Here is a 26076-nt window from a genome sequence, read left to right as displayed (position 1 = left end):
GCCAAGCTAGAATTTTGATATATTGAAATTGGTCTATTACAAAGTTAAGATTGTCCAGCTTAGTATGCTGGCCTTTTTATCACAGCTGATACCAAAAGCAAAACGAATCAAAACAAAAATTTAAAGATTGACTATTAAGAATTCAAAATAAATATTTCTGTGTTACCTACCTCATTTTTTAGAGTTCCAACTTCTGTCATCAAACTGCCAATCTTCTTCTCATATGTCCTTATCTTTCCATTGACGTCTTCTTCCTACAATATTTTGAAAAATGCCAAACTAAACATAAATTGTCTGCCTTCAAATGCATCAAGATTCCAAGTACTGAACCACTGACTGATTCCACATACATCGTCATTAAACTTAATTTATACCTCAGAAGTAGAAAGATCTTCCATTCGTAGAGCTCCACCTCCTGTGGGGGGGCTGACTTCCAGGCGATGAGAACCACCCTAGATTCACAAAATTAAAAACAATCACACAGTTGAAATGAAAAGATTGTGTTAAAGTGATCAGGGCTTAATAAAATGCAAAGTTAACATTAAATGTATTAATAACAGTTATTAAATCCTTTTAAGTTATAAAATGAACCATCAGTTTCGGGCATGTTTCATTTAAATATACAGCAGCTGCTGTGTTTGACAAAGGTTGTCCAAAAAAAGCGTAAAAGCGTATGTCACAATGCCGAAAGGGTAGTCTGGGAAATACCCAATACATTTCAATCAAAGCTCAGAATCCATAATGCCTCGACCGTACAGCAAAGACTTGAGATGGCGGGCAATAATTAATTTTTTTGGCATTTTCACATACGCTTTATTGGGACAACCTTTGTCGAAACAGCTATATACATTATTTACTTTAGTGGACACTGATAGGAGACATAAAACAAACAGGCAGACGTAGCTGACAATTTTCACTTTTCTGTCTTAAGGTGGACAGAAAGATGAAGCCAGTCGCAAGGATGACACTCTGCCTTTGATATAAAGTCAACTACAGCTGTACAATACATTTTAAACAGGGTGTTATTTTAAATAAATAAATAAATAAATACAAATTATTAATCAAATTACAAGTCCCTAGGGAGTCATTCAGTGACAGACTATAAGGCAGAAGTAATGAAAAATACCAACCTCCCAAGCATATGGTCTCTTTGAAGTTTTTCCAGGAGGAGGCACAAAAGGTGGGGAAGCAGATTTCATGGCTTTTCTGTGTCCCTGAAATGTTTAGAAAATTAAATGCTTTGTGGTCATAATTTTAAACAACCAGAGAAAGTGCACGACTGTGCTGTGTGTAATTATTTAATATATTTTAATCTGACTAACATTAACTAGTCTAGCTATCCAGAATATAATTATCGTTTAGGATTGATGGTACCTCTCACAGACCGACCACTGCACCCTGAAAAAAAGAGGCACGATAGTGTGATCAGGCTTTAAGTGCCTCAGATTCAGATTGCTAATACAGCTATAATTAGTCATGTACTGGAGGGTACCATCCCCATTCTGTTGCTTCATTTTGAGCTGAACTCTGGGGACATTGGCTGTGAACATGACTATGCCCAGCTGAGTTAAGAAAATTTGCAAGGAAAAATTATATCCTGGGGTGCTTACCATTTACATGGAAAACCCGGAAAATTTAGTTGGAAAATCAAATGGTACGCATCATTCCTAAATGTACAAGCACCCCAGTCTTTATTAACTTAAGGCTTCAATAAAAAAAAGGGTTAAAAACTATTTTCCTGCCTGTGAACACTAGCTGTCACCCTGCTTAAAATCTCCTTAGTTTCCTTTCCCAAATAAATTCTTCTTTTTTTTTATAGGGAGTAAAATCTAGAAGAGTTGAAGGTCCACATTTACCTCTTTGCTGATTAAACATTTTACTTTAAACAGATAACTGTTAGTAGTTGTTACTCACAGCAGATTTAGTGAAGCCACTCATTCTTTTGGTCTTGAGTCGTTGCTGAAAGAATAAACAACTTTACTGATTACATTCACCTGATACAAGCTGGCCTGTGAACAGGCAGGTTACCTGACTAGCTTGATTCTCTTATTTCTCAATTAATATTATTGGATCAAGCTGAGTGGAGGATGTGTGCCTCCTCTACTGTGACCAGCTGGCCCCTTGCCAGTAACATGCTCCGATTGCTGGCAATCCTCGCAACCCAGCCATGTCAGTCCCCCTGCATAGTCATCCCGGGACACCTGTCACACTGTGTTTAACTTGGAAGAGGACAAAAAAGGGGAGGGTGGATCAGGGGCAGAAAAAACAGAGACAAACCAACCAGAAACTCCTAAAAAATCTGCTATGCTCCACCAGGCTCAAACACGCTACCACAATGAGGCGCTCCGTGCATGCACTATAAACATCCAAGAATAGTTGACCACTCTATGAATGCCAGCTCCTCTTTGTTGTTAACTTTAGTTAGTTAAATTGCATTTAACTGCATGTAGCAACTATTTTTTTTTCTCAGATTCCTTCCTTTTTCCACAGCCCAATATCACATTGTTGACAGAAATTTCAATACATTATTTGAGTCTGGGAATTTTGACTTTTCCAAGACAGCATGTTGATAATCCATCAAAATCCCGCATGGAGAACATTTCTCACCTCTACAGCTGTTGGAACTCCAGGTTTGGCCTTCTTCTTTTTCTTGAGATGCACATGAACAGGGGTCTCTCTGTCTACATGTACATGAACAGGAGACTTGCGGCCCTCTTCTGTCATCATCAGTGCACAGGTCTAGAACTGTTTGGAAAGGGAATTAAAATACAGTTACTGTAAATTAAAAAAACTCAGGATCTTTGTACTTTTTGCACTATAAAAGGTTACTGCACCTTTAGACAACATGCAAACTCTTAAGTTCAAGACCTAGAGCCAATGGTAAATTATGTTTTGAAAAAGAAATGGTGAACGGAAAGTTTGTTAGTGATGGGTGACACTTGCAATTGTATGTGGTACGATTGAAATAACATGAACGGTTTTCTTCCACACTGAAGAAGGCTTATATACTCGAGATGTCTGTGTAACTTATTTTTACACTTCTCGACAACTTATTTATTAATGTCATTTAACAAAATAGTTAGCTGTGTAGGATGTATGCAGTGTAGAGTCAAAAACTTATAAATTCAACCAAAATTTATTTATGATTATTATATCAATCCTAATAACCATTGACATTTACAGTGTATGTTGTACTGGGCCCAGCTGCTCGAAGCATGGTTAGCGCTAACCCGGGTTAAATACCATGACAACCTATAGGTTTTAATACCTCTTAACCAACGGTTAGCACTAACCATGCTTCGAGCAACTCAGCCCTGGGAAATTATTCATACAATTTGTGCAAGTGGTGTATTTATCACTTGCTGGGAAATTTAAACCAAGATGAAAAAACATGATTGAGTTAATCCCTACCATCATTAAGATGAATTCTCAGACAATATTTCATTTTAATATTTCAGTGTCTTGCATCTTACTTTATGAGTTTCAAATCTTATGTAGGTAACAATAATAAATAATTCTCAAAAACATTTTCTTCCTCACAATATTGCACTTTGTCCTAAGTAAACCTTTTTTGATAACACAGCCTCTCACTTATTATATTCTTTCTTGGATTCAGAACTAAAGGACTCTGCTATCCAACATTTTACTTGCATGAACAGTGTTTGATAATTGATCTGACAAGTTTATCTAATATAAATTATATTCAAAGAAAAATGTTTGGATGTTTAGCTAGCTGAGGTTTACATAATTGAGAACTAGAGCATCAGTATTAAAGTTAGGAAACATTGCTATAAGCTAACACCAGGAAAGCCAAAACCACAAATGATATTTGTTGCTAAAGGTTATTAAAAGATTTTAATTTTCCAACTCAATCAATGAGTAACAAACGAGGAGTCAATTAAGGTTACACGTAAGCTTACTTGAACACCAAGCCGCTCAGTCATGAGTTACCAAAACAAATTACAAAGAAAAAAATGACCCTTTCACCATACATTTACAGTTCGTTTTACCAGATTTCCCTTGCGAGGACGCTTGTAGTATAGTGGTCGCCGTGGAATCCCCTTATAAAACTCGTAAAAAAATTTGCAAACCCCCAGAGTGTACACATAATACAAAAGCCATTCTCTTGAATAAAGTAGATCGTATTCTCTTTACAAATTACATTAGAATCATCATTACACTTTGGCTTATAAAAGGTATCCTTTCTTCGCACTTCGATTTCGTACACTTTAAAAGATTAGAACGCCATTCAAACCATCAAATGACATGAATTGTTTTGCAAAGCATTCAGTTTGTGAGCGTAATAGTGTCGTGACACTCGAATTTGGCGCCGAAACGACAAGTTTGCCTCCGCGTATACTAACTAAATCAAAACATAGAAACGATACTAACCTTCTCTCTATAAATTCAAGTGAATCATTCTCTGTGGCTATCCATTAGGATAAAAATTCCATAGAAATAGTGGATTAAAGATCAAAACAACTGCTAAAACTCATCTCAAAACCCAAGCCGTTGCTCTGCAGTCAGACGCTCAACATGCAACCTGATTGGTCAGCATGTCTTTGAACTGTACAAGCCTCGCTTTCGTTATTCCATACTTACAGTGTAAAGAATTCCTTGTCAGTTTGCGCATTTCTGGATGTCTTCCTTCACGGACTTGACGAAAAACCGTGAAAAACCACACAAAGGAATACACCTTCCCTGCATGGTTTATTTGTGACATCATATAGTGCGCGCGGTGATGCCTTCAATGACTTCAATGAAAAGAGCTAACTAATTGGAATCTTATTAATTCGGAGCACAAAAAGGCAAAATATTGAATCAATTTTCGTCTGATATACTACCTATAATGGCTAACCTCAATATTGCCCACAGGGAATGGTTAGAGGGGGGGGGGGGGGGGAAGTGGGGAAATGAAGGCTTCGAGGACGGGGAAAAGGGAAGGTTATACTTTCTTTAGTTTCATTTATTTTAGCCATATCCTATCAAACTTGCACCAAACTCTATTTTTTAATGAGTAAATATAGATCTTTCAGGCCTAGAGGGCAAACAAAAAGTTGTTAAATTTCATTTGACCCCCCCCCCCTCCCCCCGCCTTCGCTCCTTGTGCATCTTTTTCGGGTGGAGTCTGGACCCCAGTGGCGGTCAGAATGCGCGAACAAGGCGCGAATTGTGGTTCCTTGCGCATCTGCTTCAATATGGATTACTTTCGCTCAGTAAACATCAATAACATGGCTGATTCAATGAAGAAATTTGGTGCTCAAACGGCGACCTTCTTCTCAAGGGCCAAACAGGTTCGATTCCTTATACCCTGAAGATTTCTGCTGTTGTGTCATTTTTGTAAATGAATCTTTATCTCATTAGTACACAGAGGAGCAACTAGGCACCTCCGAGAAGACTATTTTTGATGCCAGATTCGAGTCGCTTGTGGAAAAAGCAGATCGCACGAAATACTGGACAGAAAGATTGCTACGACAAACAGAAGCATTGCTACAGCCTAACCCAGGTTAGTCCCGAATGAGTTTCCTTTGATACCTTTTAAAGCTAAAAGAAATTTTGGATCAAGAACAAGTATTGCGTTTGCCGAGGCATGAATCCCGACTTTTCACAGAAAATCCCCCTAAACATACAGACTAGCTTCGTGGCGTCGGCAACTATCAGGTGATGAATATATTTATGTCATGAAACCTTTATGTGGGAAATGTCACTAGGCAGTTTACCGTTGTCTATCTAAATTTGGATCCAAGTGTCACATTAGTACCTAAAGAATAATCCTTGGTGCAGTGATAAGGTTCCAAAAACAATTTTGTGGGTTTACAAGGATTTTTCCAAGTAATGAATTAGTCCCAAGCGAAGTTCTTTAGTTATATTTAAATGCTAATTCAAACTGAAAGTAGGCGTTGTTTATTATTATGATTATTTATTCCTGCGTAAATTAAATTTGATTTTAGGCGTGTTTGTGTGCTTCTCGCAATATTCTGAGAAAGTAAAAAAACAGATCGTGTCACGTCACCATTTTTTAATTTCAGAAATTTCGTTTAGTGTATAATACTGTTTTTATTTTATGTCAATTTTCTTTTATCTTTTTTGCGGTTAAAAGGCTGTTGGCCAAGCTTAAACGTTTCTGTAATTCATGTTCATGTTTGCTTAAAAAAATTTTGCTTCACAGTAACATCAAATGTTGGTAACATACTTCAAACAAAAAGTGAAGATTTAGCTGGATAATTTCGCCTTAAAGCTGGTGATTTACCATGAAAGAAATGAGCTTCACTGGCAGTTTTCTGCATAAATTTACAAATTATCAGATAAATAAAGTGATATGATTTGATTGAAATAGCAATTTTAGGTTGAAACATTTAAAAGCATGCAGAGTGATTTTACTTTAATGTCCCACAAAACTGAAATTGATTTTTGCAGGTGAATGGTTGTTAATTCTTTGATGTTATTCATTTACACAACTATACACTATGGTGACTGATTTCTCGTCTTGTTATTTTCATATTTTGTTGTTGTTGTTATTGTTTTGTCATCGTGCGTGATGTCCTGCAATTCCAACTACAAAGAACTAGCTGCTTGCTCAAAAACCTTGCGGTTATCTAGTTGCTAGTCATTTCCTTACCTAAAAATATGTTTAGTGTAAAATGTGACTAAAAATCTCTGTGTAAAAATTTCTAAATATATTACAAATGTAAATATACATGTAATTATTTTGTAAATGTTGGAAATGTGAATAAAGTGTATGATGCATATTATAGTAAAAGTACAGATGAGCTGATGTGTATCCGTAGGAACAGAAATTTATCAGAAAAATCAAAGATGATTTAAATATATTTATGAAATTCAAGGAATGATATGAGTTATTTATTTCCTTTCAATCTTTTGATATTAAAATTGCAACAGTACTGATATGTGTAGCACTGTTTGAACAAAGACAGATTGGTTTTAAAAATCAAAGAATATGATAATGCATTTTAAAGCTCATACTCTAGGGAGAGTGACTACTCTTTTACTATTGATTTGATTTGTACTTTATACAAGAATGACAGCAGTCATTTATTGCCTGAGGAGAAGAATTTTAATTACAATAGTTGTTAATCCGGGAGGTACCATACTCTTCTATATAGGCATCTAGCTACAGCTGTAGTTCCATACACAAGTTGTGTTATGGCGGCCATTTTCAGTGTGACATGCCAAGCAGAGTAAAACATCAACTTTCAACATGCCATCTTTTAACATCTGCATGTGTTTTTGATGGTGTCAATGGGGTACAGCTCTTGTCTGTAAATAGCTTTTTTGAAAAAAATGACATTTAGTCAGAAAACTGTTAAAAAATCAATTTAGTCAGTAAACAGTTAAGCAAGAGATAGGTCAGATATTAATACATCACATTCACCTGAGATGCAGTCAGGCTTGCTGACTATACTCTATTCTTCCTCAGATGATGATTTTGACTGGTTTTTAATCAGCACAATGGTCTGCTATGACTACCAAAAAAAGAAAAATGTTTTTGATAGGTAGATAATTATCCTTATTGTTCTGGCCAGAAGTAACAACAGCACTGCAGATAGAAGCCATTTTTTGGTGGCCTGGAACTAAAATATACGACCGCAAATAGAGTGCAGGTCCAGCACTTGTCATGCAGCAAGTCATGTACAGAGTGAAATCTGAAACAAAGGTAGAAATGAGTCAAAGTAATTTAAGATTAATCCAAAATATAACAATTCTCTATAGGAATCATTCACCCTGTTTCTTTCTATGTTTCAAATATGCTAGAAAATCAACTTTCTTCTATATACATTAATCAGTTGCTATTTTGTTATTTAGATGGTTGTCATTTAACCCCAATGGCACCCTCCTCTATCTATATTTATTTAGCTGGTTAAATCCATTAAACATCACACAAACTGTTCACATGTTATGTTAATAGATAAAGGACTGCTTGATAATTATTACTACGTAGCTGGAAAATTTCCCAATTATTGGAAAAAGCAATGACAAAATATTACTTAAGAAATTATACAGACCTTGGATGGCTGGAGAAAAGTGAACCTTTCACAGCTCCCAATTTACAGGTAGAATTCAAATGTACTTGATCAGCTCTCAGGAGTGACTTCAAGTAGAATTTTGCCGCTTTTTTTGTAAGGCACAAGCATTTACAGCAGTCAATTCAATTTATTGATCACAGATTGACTTTTTAATGTTCTCTGATAAAAAAAAAAGTTTTATATGTTATGGTTCTTTTTTTTTTTTGGTTTTAAAATTTTTGAACTAGTTTGATCATTACAGTATTTCCCTTTATCTCAGATTATGGTCATGAATACTGCACAAAAGGAAATAAAAATGTAACTGGTTTTGAAAAATTTTAAACCAAAACAGATTTAAACCACAATGTGTACATCACAATGTGTACATCAATATTAAATTTTTGACTGATAAAAAAATCAGTTATACCTTAATACATTTGCTGTGCCTTTCAATAATTAACAGAAGTTAAACATTCAACCAACCATTACGTTTTCCCCGGCTGTCAATCACTGCAGCAGACCTATTAGAAAACAGAGTTGTTTAGGTCAGTGGGATGAAAAGGTCATGTTCAAGCACTGTGATTGGTGGATTTCGATCCACTTTTTCGGTTTCCGTATCTTTTGTGTTCAGATGGCTTTCACCGTAATTACAATTATAATAATAATTTAAATTGTCTGCAGTAAATCAATTATCATGCAAATGGATTTTGAAATTCAGAGTTGACATTATTGAACTTAGGCAAAGTAAGACCTAGGCCTGGTTACTCTGCATGTTGAAAGATGATTTATCAAAAGATAGAATGATGCATATAAATTATAATGCTTAAAATGGCTGAAAAGCTTTACAGTGTAATAATCAAGAATCTGAAAATCCTAAATTCAAAAACATCATATAATATTTTTCTTATGTACATACAGTGTGGTCCTAGAAAAATACGACCAACATCCTTTTAGGAGACTTATAATGCAAATAGCAAATTGAATACATTTGACTGATTTTAACTGGATATTAGCATTGTCTTATGTGGTGTAATAATCTTTGTGGAGTAGTGGTTGAATAGTGGTTTAAATAGGGTACATGTCAGACTTTAGACAGGACGTTTGATCCGAAGATTGCAGGGTCAGTCGTCTTCTCATTGTCTCTTTTGTTTCCTTACACAAGAAACTGTACACAACAATGTCTCTCTTTAGCCAAGTGTATCAGAAGTCTGTTAAATGATGGCCAATTATGGGCTACTTACACTGTAGGTTTGAAGTGCACCTTTACCCAAGTTGCCTTACAATAATCTTAGTTTGTCTTTGTAATCAAAGGCCTGGACCAACCTTCGTATTCAGCATATGATTTTAAATAATGCCTATTTTAATATTGTTCAGGTCTGAGAGCTGAAGAATTTGTTTATCAAAAGTTGGACAAACCGAAACCCCCTCGATTGACAGAGAGTGAAGCCTTGGGACAGTCCATGATTGAAGCTGGAAATGATTTTGGGCCAGGAACAAATTATGGTGAGAATTACAAATTAAGAGGATATTCAGGGAAAGGTTACACAATACAGGTGATTTGTTAAAACACTGATAAGTCAGTTATTTTGTGGGGCTTAAAACATTCGACCAAGTTACATTTTTTAATAATATTGATGTATATTTAAGTAAGATTATCTTCTGTTTTCTATTATTTGCATTGTCTTATTTGCTATACATTCAGGTGTCCCGATTAGTGTGCACTTTTGTTCATGTCAGATGCATATGACACATTTATTTAATAAAAGCTCTTCCTTGCTTTTTTACCTACTTACTTACTTAGTATGTACTTGTACCTAGTGACATAACTTTGTACAATAATATTGTATCATTAGCAATCTTATGATCTTTTTTTTTTTCCGCTCTGTCATGTTTAGGAAATTTGTTTAATTTTTTTCTTTTATCTCTGATGTAGGCAGTGCATTAGTAAAATGTGGTGAAACTGAAAAGAAGCTTGGTCAAGCAGAGAGAGATTTAAAGGCCAAATCCATGTCACACTTTCTTCATCAGCTGAAGAATTTTTTGGAAGGAGACATGAAAACAATTTCAGTAAGTAGGAAGAATGGTAATTGTAATCACTAGTTTATAGAGCTGTTTCCAGGTGAGTGTCGTAAAACCAAAACCAAAGTAATTACTCTGGCCAGTCGCAAAAGATGTAAACAGCATAATGAACCAATCAGAATTCGAAGCAATTACATGTAACCGGGATGTAATAAGCACCAAGTGCGGGAAAATGCATGCAGCCAAACATGATTAGTTTTAGTTTGGATTCCCATTGGTTGAGAAAGTGGTGCAAGTTTTAAGCTTCAATTTGACACTTTTAGTTGCTTAAATATCTCTTAAAAATGCGTGGTTACCCCCAATTTTCTTTTTGGATTCCAATACCCCTTGCTAACATCTTCTTTTCCTGCATAGCCATAAACTGCGCAAAAATACTTCGGTATTAGTAGGCACGGTCCTCAACTGCAGGGGTGGGGTGGGGGTAGTTTTAGTGATCTAACCATTTCAGATCTGGTTTATTTTGATATTAAAATTGGCTATTTAAGGTGACTCGACCCAGTTATCTTTTGGCGGTACCACCCTACTTTGAAGCTCTCTGGTATCCCCATCTTTACTTTTATCGTAAGTGTAACACATAGAATGGATAGCATATAGATCAATCTACAATATAGCAAAAAAAATTTGGCGATCGGAGTAAATGTCACGTGGCTATAGTGCCACGCCCCTTTGAGGTCTGAGTCGAAATTCTGCTGTTGCCGGCTTTTTTTCGTAAAAATCTCTGGGCTACACATAGTGCGCATTAGCGCCTTGCGCTGAACAGAGTTTCAACAAAATCGCAAAGACCCAATTCAAGAAATTTAGCGCTTTCTATATTTAGGCCATAAATTATTTATTTAACAAATAAAGAAGCCTCGACTGTGCTCTGTTCTGTTGTGAAGCACGCAGGAAGCGGCTAGAGCACGAAAGAAGTGTAGGGGGAAACACAAGACGTAGTCGAGTGTTTCTCCCTACTTCTTGAGTGCTCTAGCCGCTTCCTGCGTGCTTTACAACAGAACAGAGCACAGCCGAGGCTTCTTTATTTGTTTTATGATAAAGAATTCTTTTATTTCCCCCCGCATTCACCCTCTGATTTTCAAATCAACTTCATTTTCCAAACGAACGGATCTGGCGTCAGCGTGCATCTGTACTCTGATAAAGCACGCTAAAATAAGCCAATCACAATCCTTGTTAGAATGTTTCAAATGATTTGATTGGTTGAACAACACGAAAGCTGTCAGACATGTCAAAACAAGGCATCAAAGTTCACAAACTTTGCTCAGTTGGAATGTAACGCCAGTAGCGTCAACGCTTCTTCAGTTTTCCCTTTCAAAAAAGTCAGGATGGAAAAGTAAAATGTTCATTGAAATCAGGTGGATTTGTGGCTCGTGATAATCTGGACGTCATCAACATGGAAATTCGAAAACAAACTGCTTTAAAGCTTGCAGCTGGTAATAAACCAACTGCTGCGCTGTGTTTTGTGAATGAACAACAGTCGAATTCACGGGAGCAAGAGGAGTGCTCGAACTGTTGACACTGTTAGGAAAAGGGCTGCTGTGTCTGCTGTGGCTTCCCACTCAATGCTCCAGAGAGGATATCTGAACAAGCTGTAAATTGTTCACTCGAAGGGCGAGCATTGTAATTTATGGGGCTTGCTTCACGGCGGTGAGCGGAGGTGGCCATGACGCGGCGTGATAGAACTTGCACCAAAGATGTAAGGATCTTGTAAGCTTATATATTTGTGTATTCGTTAGCTAATTAAATTTTCAGTTCTGTCCAGCTCGTTTACGTTTTCTAGGTTTTATAATAAAATGTCAATATAATGCGAGCGCTGATTGGTTGAAACAGCGTGCTTTATCAGAGTACAGATCCACGGAGCAACGAATTGTCACGCCATCAACCCGTTTGTGAAATTCCTGGACTTCTCTCTCAGTTTTATTTATTTATTATTATTATTATAATTTTTCGATCCAGACGTCTTTTACAGTATAACCTAGAAAACGTAAACGAGCTGGACATAGACCATCCTGTGAGCATACAAGGTAAAAAAACAGTACAACTAACACGGTGATTGAAAGTGAAGTTTTCGAGGAAGTTAACGACTAAAACACAGAGCCAAGTAGAAATATAAACAAACAGAGATTTGCAAACATGTCAACCGACGAAATGGTCGAAATTACATCGAAGGCAGAGACGATAAACACCAAAGATAGCATAAAATGGACAGCTAAAGTTTTAGAACGAAAGATGTAAAAATGTCACAAGCTTAAACAAGTGTTAAAAGGTCCCGTAAACGCTCGTTAGCTATATTCTCTTACAAAAGATCAAACAAAAAATTGAGAGAACTGAAAATTTAATTAGCTAACGAATACACAAATATATAAGCTTACAAGATCCTTACATTTTTGGTGCAAGTTCTATCACGCCACATCATGGCCACCTCCGCTCACCGCAGTGAAGCAAGCCTCAGAAATTACAACACTCGCCCTTCGAGTGAACAACTTACAGCTTGTTCAGATATCCTCTCTGGAGCATTGAGTGGGAAGCCACAGCAGTCACAGCAGCCCTTTTCTTAACGGTGTCAACAGTTCGAGCACTCCTCTTGCTCCCGTGAATTCGACTGTTGTTCATTCACAAAACACAGCGCAGCAGTTGGTTTATTACCGGCTGCAAGCTTTAAAGCAGTTTGTTTTCGAATTTCCATGTTGATGACGTCCAGATTATCACGAGTCACAAATCCACCTGATTTCAATGAACATTTTACTTTTCCATCCTGATTTTTGAAAGGGAAAACTGAAGAAGCGCTGACGCTACTCAGTGGCGTTACATTCGAACTGAGCAAAGTTTGCAAACTTTGATGCCTTGTTTGACATGTCTGACAGCTTTCGTGTTGTTCAACCAATCAAATCATTTGAAACATTCTAACAAGGATTGTGATTGGCTTATTTTAGCGTGCTTTATCAGAGTACAGATGTACTCTGACGCCAGATCTGTTCGTTCAGAAAATGAAGTTTGTTCTGAAAATGAGGGTGAATGCGGGGGAAAATAAAAGAATTCTTTATCATAAAACAAATAAAGAAGCCTCGGCTGTGCTCTGCGCTCTGTTGTAAAGCACTTAGAAGCGGCTAGAGCACTCAAGAAGTAGGGAGAAACACTCGACTACGTCTCGTGTTTCCCCCTACACTTCTTTCGTGCTCTAGCCGCTTCCTGCGTGCTTCACAACAGAACAGAGCACAGTCAAGGCTTCTTTATTTGTTAAATAAAAGACGTCTGGATCGAAAAATTATAATAATAATAAACAAATAAAACCGAGAGAAAAGTCCAGGAATTTCCCAAATGGGTTGATGGCGTGACACCCTGGCTCCGTGCATCTGTACTCTGATAAAGCACGCTGTTTCAACCAATCAGCGCGAGCGTTATATCGAAATTTTATTATAAGTAAAAATGATAAGCAAACTTTACACGATTATATCTAATGAACTATGAGATCTATTCCTTTATTTTGGGGATCTTTAAATATTACAGATGGGTCCTTGCAAGTCAGCAAAAAGCTTTAGGGCCTTGTAAATGCGTGCAATTTCGAGCAATGCTTAACAAATGAAGAAGCCTCGACTGTGCTCTGTTCTGTTGTAAAGCACGCAGGAAGTGGCTAGAGCACGAAAGAAGTGTAGGGGGAAACACGAGACGTAGTCGAGTGTTTCTCCCTACTTCTTGAGTGCTCTAGCCGCTTCCTGCGTGCTTTACAACAGAACAGAGCACAGTCGAGGCTTCTTTATTTGTTTTCTGATAAAGAATTCTTTTATTCCCCCCCGCATTCACACTCATTTTCAAAACCAACTTCATTTTCCGAACGAACAGATCTGGCGTCAGCATGCATCTGTACTCTGATAAAGCATGCTAAAATAAGCCAATCACAATCCTTGTTAGAATGTTTCAAATGATTTGATTGGTTGAACAAAATGAAAGCTGTCAGACATGTCAAAACAAGGCATCAAAGTTGACAAACTTTGCTCAGTTCGAATGTAACGCCAGTAGCGTCAGTGCTTCTTCAGTTTTCCCATTTAAAAATCAGGATGGAAAAGCAAAATGTTCATTGAAATCCAATGGATTTGTGGCTCATGAAAATCTGGACGTCATCAACATGGCAGTTCGAAAACGAACCGGCCGGTAATAAACCAACTGCTGCGCTGTGTTTTGTGAATGAACAACAGTCGAATTCACGGGAGCAAGAGGATTGCTCGAACTGTTGACACCGTTAGGAAAAGGGCTGCTGTGACTGCTGTGGCCTCCCACTCAATGCTCCGGAGAGGATATGTGAACAAGCTGTTAGTTGTTCACTCGAAGGGCGAGTGTTGTAATTTCTGAGGCTTGCTTCACTGCGGTGAGCGGAGGTGGCCATGATGTGGCGTGATAGAACTTGCACCGAAAATGTAAGGATCTTGTAAGTTTATTTTGTGTATTCGTTAGCTAATTAAATTTTCAGTTCTCTCAATTTTTTGTTTGATCTTTTTTTACGAGAATATAGCTAATGAGCATTTACAGGACCTTTTAACCCGGTTTTTAAGCTTGTGACATTTTTACATCTTTCATTCTAAAACTTGAGCTGTTCATTTTATGCTATCTTTGGTGTTTATCGTCTCTGCCTTCGATGTAATTTCGACAATTTCGGTGGTTGACATGTTTGCAAATCTCTGTTTGTTTACATTTCCTCTTGGCTCTGTGTTTTAGTCGCTAACTTCTTCGGAAACTTCACTTTCAATCACCGTGTTATTTGTACTATTTTTTTTACCTTGTATGCGCACAGGATGGTCTATGTCCATTAAAGCTAAGAGCTTGTTTACATTTTCTAGGTTATAAAAGACGTCTGGATCGAAAAATTATAATAATAATAAATAAATAAAATCGTGAGAGAAGTCCAGGAATTTCACAAACAGGCTGATGGCGTGAAATCGTTGCTCCGTGCATCTGTACTCTGATAAAGCACGCTGTTTCAACCAATCAGCGCTTGCGTTATATCGAAATTTTATTATAAAAACATATAGAAATGACGCTTGTCCAATGAGTGCATTCGGATGTCAGGTAAGCGTGGTCATTGCATGCCTGCTGAACAAGAATGATGTATCATGACAAACTCGAAACAATAGAAAACTCCCAAAGCACAAACTCAGCCAAAACGCTAAAAATCTATAAGGCAAGGCACTAATGCGCACTATGTGTAGCCCAGAGATTTTTACGAAAAAAAGCCGGCAACAGCAGAATTTCGACTCAGACCTCAAAGGGGCGTGGCATTATAACCACGTGACATTTACTCCGATTGCCAAATTTTTACTCGGGCCGTAAGGCGGACCGAGTTGAGGTTTCGGTAGCATTATCAAATTCTTTTTTCTCTTTGGGGTCGCGATGGGCCGAGAGATAAGACTTCAGGTCACGAGTTATTGTTCTCGGTCTCGTTTTTTGTACTCGAGTGGCACGAGTAAAGTTTCCGGTGGCGTTATCAAATTCTTGGCGTTCTTTGTACTCGGGCGTTGAGGCGCCGAGTTAAGTAATCGGGGAAGGGGAGGTTCCTTAACTCCCTCATTTTTTTTTGCTTCCTAAGCTCCCCCTCCCTTTCCCCGATGTATTCTGCGAGTCACTATTCTTTTGAATCAAAACATTTGGCATCGGTTGTGAAGCGTTCGTGAACGTTTCCCTTAGCGCGGGGAGGGTTCTGGAGTCGTTAGAACAAAAAGGTGAAGGCAATGATAGCATGTTGAGTGGCGTAGAAAGCTAAAACGTAAGGATTAAAGCCCCTGGATATAGCATAAGAGAAGAGGAGGTGGCTTAAACATGGTGCATTCCGTTTCGTCTGATTAGCGAGGGTAACAGTTGTGCAAGAAATCATGAACCTTTGGAAGGTTTGTCCCACGAGCAGCACGCGCATGAATTTAACTCTGCATGATGTAGATGGTGGGTATCGAAAACGCGAATGTGAAATCGAACCAGAAAAGTGTAGTGACGTTTTGCAGCTTTCTTCGGGACCCTCGCAAGACGCTGCAGAATGGTCAGAAAATTTAAAGAATTCCAAAGATTCGAATGCAGACCTCACCGCAAGCAAGGCGAATGTTTTACAGAAGAAGAATGTCATGCCGAATCGAACGATCGATGGCAAGTGCACGCTGAGGAAGAGGGGAAAAGAGAGACAGTGTTTGACTAGCTTTGATTTGGGTGACCACAATAAGACTTAATTTTCCAATTTGGCTTTATAGAGATGTAATCAGTGATGCGATCGCTATCGTGTCACACTCAGTCCTGCGATGACAATTCTCGTGTTTGATTCCTCCGTTGGAAAAATCCTGACCCTTCATGGGTTATCGCGCGGAACATTTTTAATACGAAACCCGAAACAAAGCACGTGCAGAAAAATTGGCGGGCCAAGGAATACATCACGCACGACAAAATCATGCGAACGTACTTGCAATTTTGTCATCAGTTTTTGAATTTGTTCAAGAAGGAAACCGTTTTGTCAACAAGCGTCTTTAATTTGTGCCCTAGCCTGCTCATAGAGCTTTGTTTGGCTAAATCATGTTTCATATCGTTGATACATCTGAGAAAAAGAATTTGAGCTTACATGGATAAGTTGATATTAGAGTGTTTATGTCAGTGTATACTAATTAGGAGAATTAGAAATTGTCAATTGCATAGAAATTTTTATCCATCGTCGACAAATGCTTCCCTAAGAACCACCCAATAAAAAAGATCTTCAACAGACAGACACTAAAACTCAGCTACTCATGCATGCCAAACATGAAAACCATCATCGCATCACATAAAAAAAAACAGATACTCTCAAATGTAGCAACAACCCCAAGCCAAAATCATGACCCGAGCTGCAACTGCAGGAAGAAAGCAGAATGCCCACTTGATGGTAAATGCCTCCAAGCAAACGACGGTAACAACAACTGAATCGTACGTGGGACTGGCACAACACATTCTTCCGAAACGCCAACAGACGCAATGCAACGGAACTATCTGAACAATATATGGACCCTGACGGACGCAAACAAAACATTTCTAATTAAATGGAAAGTACTCAAAAAGTTCAAACCCGATAATAACATTAACAAGAAATGTAACCTATGTCTTCACGAAAAGTTTATTTCCGTAGAAAAGATCTTAGTAGCCTGAACAAACGCAATGAACTACCAAGTCCAAACCCCCCACAGAAATAGATATGTACTGGAAACCTCTCGAAAAACGTAAAGTAACCGTTTGTATCTTCGCATTTGAATTGTTTCACGCCACGAGCATTAGTAATTTATCGCCCAGCAAACGCTTGTTTTAAATCACCAGTTCGAATGATTTCATAAATCCATGCCCTCATATAAATAGATAAGTACCCAAAACCTCTTGTATATCGTAACGTAACTGTTTGTATCATGGCACGTGAACTCTCTCACGGCACGTGGAATTGTATTTTATCGCCTAGCAGCTGCTTGCTTTAAATCACCAGTTTTTCGTGATGAGTGTGCTCAGCTCCTGATCATACGAAACAGAGCTGTAGCAATAAAACGATGAATCACTTCTGGAGCCTGAACTATTTTTTTCCTGGGTGTATATCTGCGTCTATTTCTATCGATTTATTTGGGGAGCCAGCGATGCTGGAAGTTATCACTGCTAAAAGATCGTAGGCTTACTCACCACGCAGTCAAATATGGGCCGAGTATAAGCTGAAAACAGCTTCTTGTTTTTTGTTATATTGTAGATTGATCTATATGCTATCCATTCTATGTGTTACACTTACGATAAAAGTAAAGGTGGGGATACCAGAGAGCTTCAAAGTAGGGTGGTACTGCCAAAAAATACCTGGGTCGAGTCACCTTAACCTCACAAGCAGTAATCTGTGATGCCTCAGGAGACATATGAACTGTCGGATTAATAAATTGTTTATTTATTTACATGTACAAACCGTTGTCTTGCTCTAAATTGCATTGTTTTCTTGTTCTTGTTGTCTTTAGAAAGAACGCAGAACACTCCTGGCAAAAAGATTAGACTTGGATGCATGTAAAACCAAAGTACGAAAGGCACAGAGCCCCGAGAAAATACAACAAGTAAGTACAAAAATCATGTCACCAGATTGTACTTATATCACATGACATAAGTGGAACATTACACTGCCTGGGAGTTCATATTTCATCTGTTTCATTTTATGTTCATTTGTACTGCAGTTGCTTCTGGCATGAACGTACAAAATGACAGTTTTCAAAGGTTTGATTAATTCAAGGAATTTGCCACTAGATAAATCCAAATGTTACCTTTCAGCTCTTGAAGAATGTGTTTCTTTTTTTCTATGAAGCCTTGCTCTTTTGCTTCAGGGCTTGAGTTTTAAATGGTCGCAACGGGCCTTGATAATTTTATAAAGCGAGGCTTCAAACGAAACCTTTGCTGCCAGGACGGTAATTGATATGACATACAACTGGATCTCTGCATGGTTAAAACATTATAATCAATCTTGAGTTTGTGCCATTTTTGAGAAGAATATTAAAATTACTTTTGATGTTCTTGCCTGCAGTCCTGCTTCAGTTGTTGAACAATGTCATTTTCCTCAAATCACTGAGACAGTAAACTTCAGCTCATAACATGTTGAGTTCTTATCTGAACAGGTCACATTCAAATGCTTGACAAAAGGTCTCTTTCTCCCTGACGACAAAGCTGCAAAGGTGACAGTTGTAAAACAGTAACCATTCTTTTGTGTATGTGGCACTTGTTCATGACACCTAAACTTGTTTGTTGTTCTTTTACACTGGTGGTATATTCTGCTGTGTTTTCTGTGGGCCTGCATGTTGTCTTGAATGTCAGTTTATCTTCCATTTCCTAACCTGTCAACAATTCTCACATTTTGTTTAACATTGAACAGTAAAGCACAGTTTTAAATATTGACTGTAAAACTACCTTGAATGGAGTTTTCTCTTTGTTTCTCTAAGTCAAAGTGACATTAAAAGGGTTTTGGGCAAGTGAACCTGCATATGTGAACATTTTTGCCTAAAAACCGAAATTGCTCCAAATAGGCCTAATTTTAGCACAGAGACTAGTTGTCTTGCAAGAAACTTAGGGTACATTTCTTTGAGAAAATCTGAATCCAGATTTTTGATCCAAGATCTGACTCGGATCATGGTGCATCAAAGAAACCGACAAATCCTTACCCAGAGTGAATTGGTCAGTTCGTTTGATACACCATCATCTGAGTGATCTTGGATCAAAAATCCGGATTCAGATTTTCCCGAAGAAATGCACCCGTAGAATGCATATTGAGCAGAATACTAAATAAACTCTAAATACTTAACAGTATACGGTATAGCTTATTATGTGTACATGGTTGTACTTTTCTAGAAAAAAGCAACCGACCTAGTAGCTACACAAAAGAGATACTAATGCTTGTCTTGATGTCTTTTGTGTAAGACTGAACCATTAGTCAACCAAAGCATTTGTAGTTGTGAACAAAGGAAATCAGTCGAGCATCCACATCTACTTTAATGTCTCCATTTTCTAGAAAATTAATATATTAAGCTATTTCTTGTGTATTCAGCATTTTGCTAAAAAGTTTAATAAGCAGCCAAGTAAGTTTCTTAATAGGTGACAACCATGTCTTAGGGGACGTAGTTCCCGGTGTTGTGGTTTGGCCTTACTCTTTACTCATTCTGTTCTGGGGGCACTGGTCTGTGCAAAATTACCTGCCTGATTCAGTTAAGATTGTAAACTGCATGGCTGCCATTTGCGCCATAAAGCAGTCTGGCAAAGTCCCCCACAAACTGTAATGTCACATGTATGTTTGTGGCTGATTTAATAAAGACTTGATACATGTCTCTGTGCCAAAATAGGGCTTATTTGGCTTACACATGTATTTGGAGCAATTCAATTTTGAAGGCAAAAATGGTACATACATGCATCTCTTGCCCTTAACCCTCCTATTAGTCAGAACAAAGTACAGGGGATAAAAATTATATTTTAACAAAATGTGCAAAGAATAACACAAGGGCTAGGAGACTTGTCAGTGAGTTACTACAGCTTTAACTAAATAAGGATCATTGATTTAAAATTCAAAAATAAAATTCAAGAATAAATAAATATTACATTTTATTTTAATTTCATTTTCCGAACCTTCAAATTAAACAAACAAATGCCAGTAATAACTGGTATAATTTTCTAAAATACCTGCTGGTAGGTAACAACTAATTGTTAAAACACAGTCAGTATTGAGTAACAAATAGGTAAAAGGGGTGGGAGAGGGGAGTTTCTAAAGAAACTGTGGTGACCTTCATCAGAGAGAAGAGCAATTCACTCTGACAAAGGGCTAAAGCTCAAGAAATCAACAAATTAACTTTTCAATTCAGAGGATAACACAAAATATTCTTTATTGAGTAACTCCTGTTAGTATGCCAGTGAAACCATACTTCTTGTTAGTTCTTAGAAAAGAAAATTTGATGTATTACATGTACATGTAGCACTTTGGAAAAATGTGGAAAAAATAGTGTATACATGGAAATGGCCAGGGAAAAAATTCTTGCCAATCTTCCATGCAATCCTTTTGTTAAAATAATACGTTTACAGCAAAATAGTAGCCTATTGGGGAGGTGAATAGGTGAGAAAGATGAAAAATGATGAACAATAATTTATTGATGTATTCATTATAGTTCTGACATTTGACAGTCTTCTTTCTCAGACATACTTGTAATGTTTTAATTATTATAATAGTTTTAGGTGTTAAATTTGGCACAAATTGCAAAGAAGTTTTGCAAGTTTAGACAAAAGTCTAATAAGTTTATAACAATATTTTATTGTACATTAAGTTAATATTAATACAATCAATCACACTTAAGGACGGTGCCTACTAATAGCGAAGTATTTTTGCACAGTTTATCACCATGCTGGAAAAGCAGATCTTAGTAGCGGCTATTGACATCCGAAAGAAAATTGGGGGTAACCATGCATTTTTTACAGATGACTAAGCAACAATTATTCTAAAAAGCAGCAAAATACAAAGCAATGTATGGCGCTTTTTTCCAAATTGAAGCTTTATTATCTCTGAAAAATGCATGGGTACCCCCAATTTTCTTTTTGGATAACAAAATCACTTGCTAAGTTCTGCTTTCTCCGCATAGTTTTCAAGCGCGCAAAAAACTCCCTGTGTTAGTAAGCACCACCCATAGGAAACCCGAGTATCTCGAGATGCGCAGAACGTATGCGCAGTAACAATAGTAGGCACTGTCCCTAAAGATTTTAATATTGATTTTATAATTATTTATAAATAATGTGAGCATGGCTAAACTCTCACCTTAATTGTCCTAAACATGTCTACACCATAAAATAATTACAAAATGATCTAAATTGTTTAACTTAACATCAAATAAATCAGTTCTTTCTTTCTGTCTTTATTCCTTATGGCTCTGTACTTCATAACTCCTCTGTGTCTAGATGTATTCTTCTCGCAATCTGGTTGTAATCACTGAGTTGGATAAGGTGAGTGTCTTAAAGCATGCTCTGCCTTCTGTCTATTGAACAACTGATTTTTCTTCTGTCTTGCAAGTGTGTTGGCACTGGGACTTACATGTAACTCCAGTAATATCTCCCAAGTTTTGATAGCTCTTTATTTTCATCCATCATGTTCTTTTCACTGCCTGTCAGTGAGCCTGGGGCAGTAAAAAGGTGGATGGCAATGAAACTTTTTACTGTAAAATTGGAAGCACTTTGTGTTCCCTGATGCTATGTCCTTAAACCTGACACTTCATTTCTATCTCTGAGCACTCCTTTGAACCTGGTGGGTATCACAAAACAAAATGCATTTAGCCTGAGTCTCCAGCTGCTGGTTTCATTGGGGTTATGTGGCCTGTGGCAGGGCAACGAAAATGAGGGGCAAAGCCTTGAGAGAGTTGGGGGCTAACTTTCTTATTGTATTTGTTATTTTCACCAAATCTGTCCCAGATATCGTCCCAGATAAAATGACCAATGGCGTGGTTAACTGCACTAATGTATTAATGCAGGTGAACATTTTGCACCCCATAATTTTCAAAAGTTACATCTTTTTATTTTTTGTCTTGGGTGGCCAGTGAAAGTTGGTTTAAGATCAGTGGAAATACGGAAATTTTATATATTTGTTTATTTGTTGTTTGTTTATATATTTATCTGTTTTTTTTTTTTAACCTGAGTAGAAGCCCTTTTGAAAGCTGCTCTCTCAGATACCAGCATCATGTACATTCCTGTTTAGGGAGAAGCAGGAGCAGTCTTATATCACTTTCATTATACATGTACTTTAGAATCTGTCTCTTGGTGTCACTCATATTACTAGCTTCGTGCCTGAGCCCCAAGGCTGATAAAAAGACTTTGTAACTGTCTCTTTTCACAAGAAACAGATAATGTAACATTGTTCATGCATTCTTGACAGTCAACAGTTAAGTGTTTGAACAATTCAGTCACTGTAAATGGTTACTGTAAATTCAGTTACTACCAACGCTTCTTTTCATTCCTGTAGGCTGAGGCAGATTTGCGACTGAGTCAAGCAGAGTTTGACCGGCAGTATGAAGTGACAAAACTTCTCTTGGATGGAATAAGCACTGCTCATGTAAGTTCTGTTGCTATAGTATTAATGTTGTTCCAAAAACGGAATGCAAAAGTTTGGATCCCCCACCCACCCACCCACCCTTTTTTTTAGACATTCTAAGTGTGTGATCACCTGGCACCCCACACAATTTCCGCTAACCTGCCAAAGAAGGTTGTGGATATTTTTGGAGCCACACACAAATTATGGTAGCAGTAGTTAGATATTTGGGTGTATGAGCCCACTTTCAAAATATTCGCAAAATTCATACCTGATTCAACAATGAACTCAAAAAACGTAAATCCTCGGTTTCTCAAAAACCTAAATTTTTATCCTCGGTTTTTCAAAACTCCTGCAACGGAGACGCTAAATTTAGGTTTTTCATAAATGACACCAAACTGATCCCCAACTCACAAACAATCATCGATTAAATCCAACCAACTCATCAATCGCTGATTTGAATGATGAAGAAAAAAACCGGTTATAACCAGTTTCAAAAAATTATGTAATCTAATTTATATGAACAACCAATTTGATCACAATGATAAAACATATTTTATTCACCCAACCTTTCAAAATTTTGGAGCATCAGTTGATGGTTATATAATCAATCGAAAAAGATTAGAACCTAGAAAAGGATATTTGTCTGAGAATGGCTATTATATAATTTCTCCGGGACGTAACAATGCATGCCCCGCTCATCGATTCGTCTATGAGGCCGTAAATCAGACACATATTTCTCCTGGATTGCAAATAAATCACATTGATTCCAATCGCCAGAACAATTCAATTGTAAATTTGCAATTGGTCACAGCCTCTGAAAATATGAAACACATGCACAAAGCCAGAAAAGAATTTTTGAACAGTTCATATTCAGATGATGAACTACAAACAGTCAATAGATTAATGGAATTTCCACCAATGGAAGACAATGATTGCGAATTTACCAGGACAGAAAATAAGTTAATCAATAAGATGTATTACAGAATGTGTCACGATATGGACGACACTGATTTTCCACTTTACAGGGATTAATGATGTTGCATACAAGGCTAATTTAATCAACATTTTGATTTGACTATGAATAATGGGGTTTTGGAAATCAGTTTTGGTACAAAGTCAATTTGAACGACACTTAAGAACATGGTGATTATAAGGATTATTAAGAAAAAATGAAAAAAAATCAAAAATCAGAAAACGCTAAAATGGATTCTCATGCTGGTGAGAATCCATCTCTGTCAATCCCAGCCGCAAATACTATTATTCATAATGGAAAAACATATTATGTTCATCCAATATACATTAATTATGGATGTTCGAAAGATGGGTATGTAATTAATAAAAAGACATTGATACCAAGAAAAGGGAGATTAAGAAAAGATGGTTATTTGGACATTGCTGTTCATGATAAATTATTTTATACAAGAAATCAAGCACATCGTATGATTTGGGAAGCTGTTAATCAAAAAATAATACCACAAGGATATCAAATTCATCATAGAGATTCCGATAAAGAAAACAATTTAATTGATAATTTAGAACTTGTTACCCGAAAAGAAAATATGTCATATCATGGACAACTAATACGTGGGAAAAAAATATCAAAAAAGCAAAATGTCGAAATGAAATGTGAAGTTTTTTATTATCATCATATTTATACCAACTTTGGAGCCAATAAATATGGACAAATATATAATAAAAAAACTAAGAGAGTTTCAACTGGAAATCTAATGCCAAATGGTTATATGAAAATAACATTGAGCCAAATTGGGTTAACACAAAAAACTTTGTGTATTCATAGACTTGTTTATGAATGTTTTAACGGCCAAATTCCATTAAAAATGCAAATAAATCACATTGATTCAAATAAACAAAATAATTGTATTGATAATCTTGAATTAATGACTCGATCAGAAAATGTTAAACATGCTTATAAAACCAAAAAATATAAAACAAAGATTGAAATCACATCTGATAAGCCCATTAAATCAATCAAATTGGATATTAAAATGAAAGAATCAGATGATGATTTTACTGAAAATGAGAAACAATTAATTGATAAAAAATTTAATTCAATGATGAAAAAAATCAATAATGGTAATTTTCCATTTAAGAAACAACTTCAAGAACATTTACCAAACATTGAATTTTGGTAAATATTGTGTAAATATTCCCTGAGTATTCAATACATTGAGTATTCAGGGCATGTCCCACAATAAAATAACACGAAAAAGGAACCCGCCAGATGTTCCACAGATATCTGGTATGAATGTTGTTGACAGTCGACATTCATTAGCAAAACTGTCAAACGCATCCAATAAAAATAATCTATCTATAAAATATATGGATAAAAATAATCTATCCAAATTGACGAAAGATCAATTAATTGAATTAATACTCGCAAAAGAACGTCCTGTGCCTGCACCGCGAACAAAGAAAGTGAAACCAACACCCCATTCACGTAAATCAGTCAAACAAATGGTAAAAGATTATGAGAATACAATCATCAAGCCGCCAATGCAATTCAGAGATCAACCAATTGTTCAACCAAGAAACAACATTATTCCTCCTCCAAAACAATTTGCTGATACACCAGTCCCGAAGCCAAGGATGAAGAAAATGGCTCCAGTTCCAACACAAAGAACCCAAATCACAGAAGTTGCAAGAGCATTCAAGGGATATACAAAATCTTATGAAGTTGGAATTAAAAATGAAACAGATCCTTTGATTCAAATGAGTTCAACCAGATTAGCGATAGCTGATTTTATGAAACAATTATTAACTCAAATGAAAGGAATTAAATTTATTGAAACTTTGACAATTTATTTTGAACAACAAAAAGGAAACCAAACTGTCTCCAGAATTGGATATTTTAATAGTAAACCAAAAACAATAACTAATGCCAATGATTTTCAAGAATCTTTGGATGTTAATGTTGAACAAATTATGAATGATATTCACAAATGGATTAGTGAAGGTTCAGCTTGGATAATTAAATCAATCAATGGACATTACATTAATATTATCAAATATGACCCTCTTACTGGAAGTTCTTACATTAAACTTCCAACTGAACTTCAACATCACAAACATGGATTGATAAATCTCAAGAATAAAGACAATGAATGCTTTCGTTGGTGTCACGTTAGACATTTGAATCCACGAGAAAATAATCCACAACGAATCAAAAAAACTGACAAAGCATTTGTCAAACAATTGAATTATGATAACATTGAATTCCCTGTTTCAGTCAAACATTATAACAAAGTTGAAACACAAAACAATATTAACATCAACGTATTCGGTTATGAAAACAAACAAACTTATCCAATTTATGTTTCCAAAGAAAAGTTTGAGAATGTGATGAATCTATTGCTAATCTCAGATGATGAAAATAAACATTACTGTCTTATCAAAGATTTTAATCGA

The 26076-nt window shown here is 36.6% G+C and overlaps 2 protein-coding genes and 1 long non-coding RNA gene across 4 annotated transcripts in view; 1 reads left to right on the top strand and 2 right to left on the bottom strand.

Annotated features, from left to right (window-relative positions):
- Positions 1 to 4551, bottom strand: part of LOC146483934 (outer dense fiber protein 2-like) — a 33179-nt gene extending 28628 nt beyond the window's left edge. The window contains exons 1-6 of the mRNA XM_085105281.1: positions 4393 to 4551; positions 2608 to 2745; positions 1915 to 1959; positions 1131 to 1214; positions 375 to 452; positions 171 to 254 (exon numbers count right to left, since the gene is read on the bottom strand). Coding sequence (XP_084961407.1) covers positions 171 to 254; positions 375 to 452; positions 1131 to 1214; positions 1915 to 1959; positions 2608 to 2727 — 411 coding nt within the window. The 5' untranslated portion in view covers positions 2728 to 2745; positions 4393 to 4551. The remainder of the gene's footprint in view (positions 1 to 170; positions 255 to 374; positions 453 to 1130; positions 1215 to 1914; positions 1960 to 2607; positions 2746 to 4392) is intronic.
- Positions 1 to 26076, bottom strand: part of LOC146483932 (uncharacterized) — a 107817-nt gene that overhangs the window by 54842 nt on the left and 26899 nt on the right. The gene's annotated exons all lie outside the window — the stretch shown is intronic.
- LOC146483933 (endophilin-B1-like) overlaps positions 5141 to 26076 on the top strand; it is a 41680-nt gene continuing 20744 nt past the window's right edge. The window contains exons 1-8 of one of the 2 annotated variants that reach the window (XM_085105278.1): positions 5141 to 5294; positions 5365 to 5506; positions 9399 to 9527; positions 9958 to 10091; positions 18074 to 18166; positions 18719 to 18775; positions 21528 to 21572; positions 22582 to 22671. In XM_085105278.1, the coding sequence (XP_084961404.1) occupies positions 5151 to 5294; positions 5365 to 5506; positions 9399 to 9527; positions 9958 to 10091; positions 18074 to 18166; positions 18719 to 18775; positions 21528 to 21572; positions 22582 to 22671 (834 nt within the window). In that variant the 5' untranslated portion in view covers positions 5141 to 5150. The remainder of the gene's footprint in view (positions 5295 to 5364; positions 5507 to 9398; positions 9528 to 9957; positions 10092 to 18073; positions 18167 to 18718; positions 18776 to 21527; positions 21573 to 22581; positions 22672 to 26076) is intronic. The other variant, XM_085105279.1, reaches the window with a different exon arrangement.

Source organism: Pavona decussata, unplaced genomic scaffold (genome assembly GCF_977016875.1).
Source record: "Pavona decussata unplaced genomic scaffold, jaPavDecu1.1 SCAFFOLD_37, whole genome shotgun sequence".
Classification (NCBI taxonomy): Eukaryota; Metazoa; Cnidaria; class Anthozoa; order Scleractinia; family Agariciidae; genus Pavona; species Pavona decussata.
This window is presented reverse-complemented; position numbering and strand designations above follow the sequence as displayed.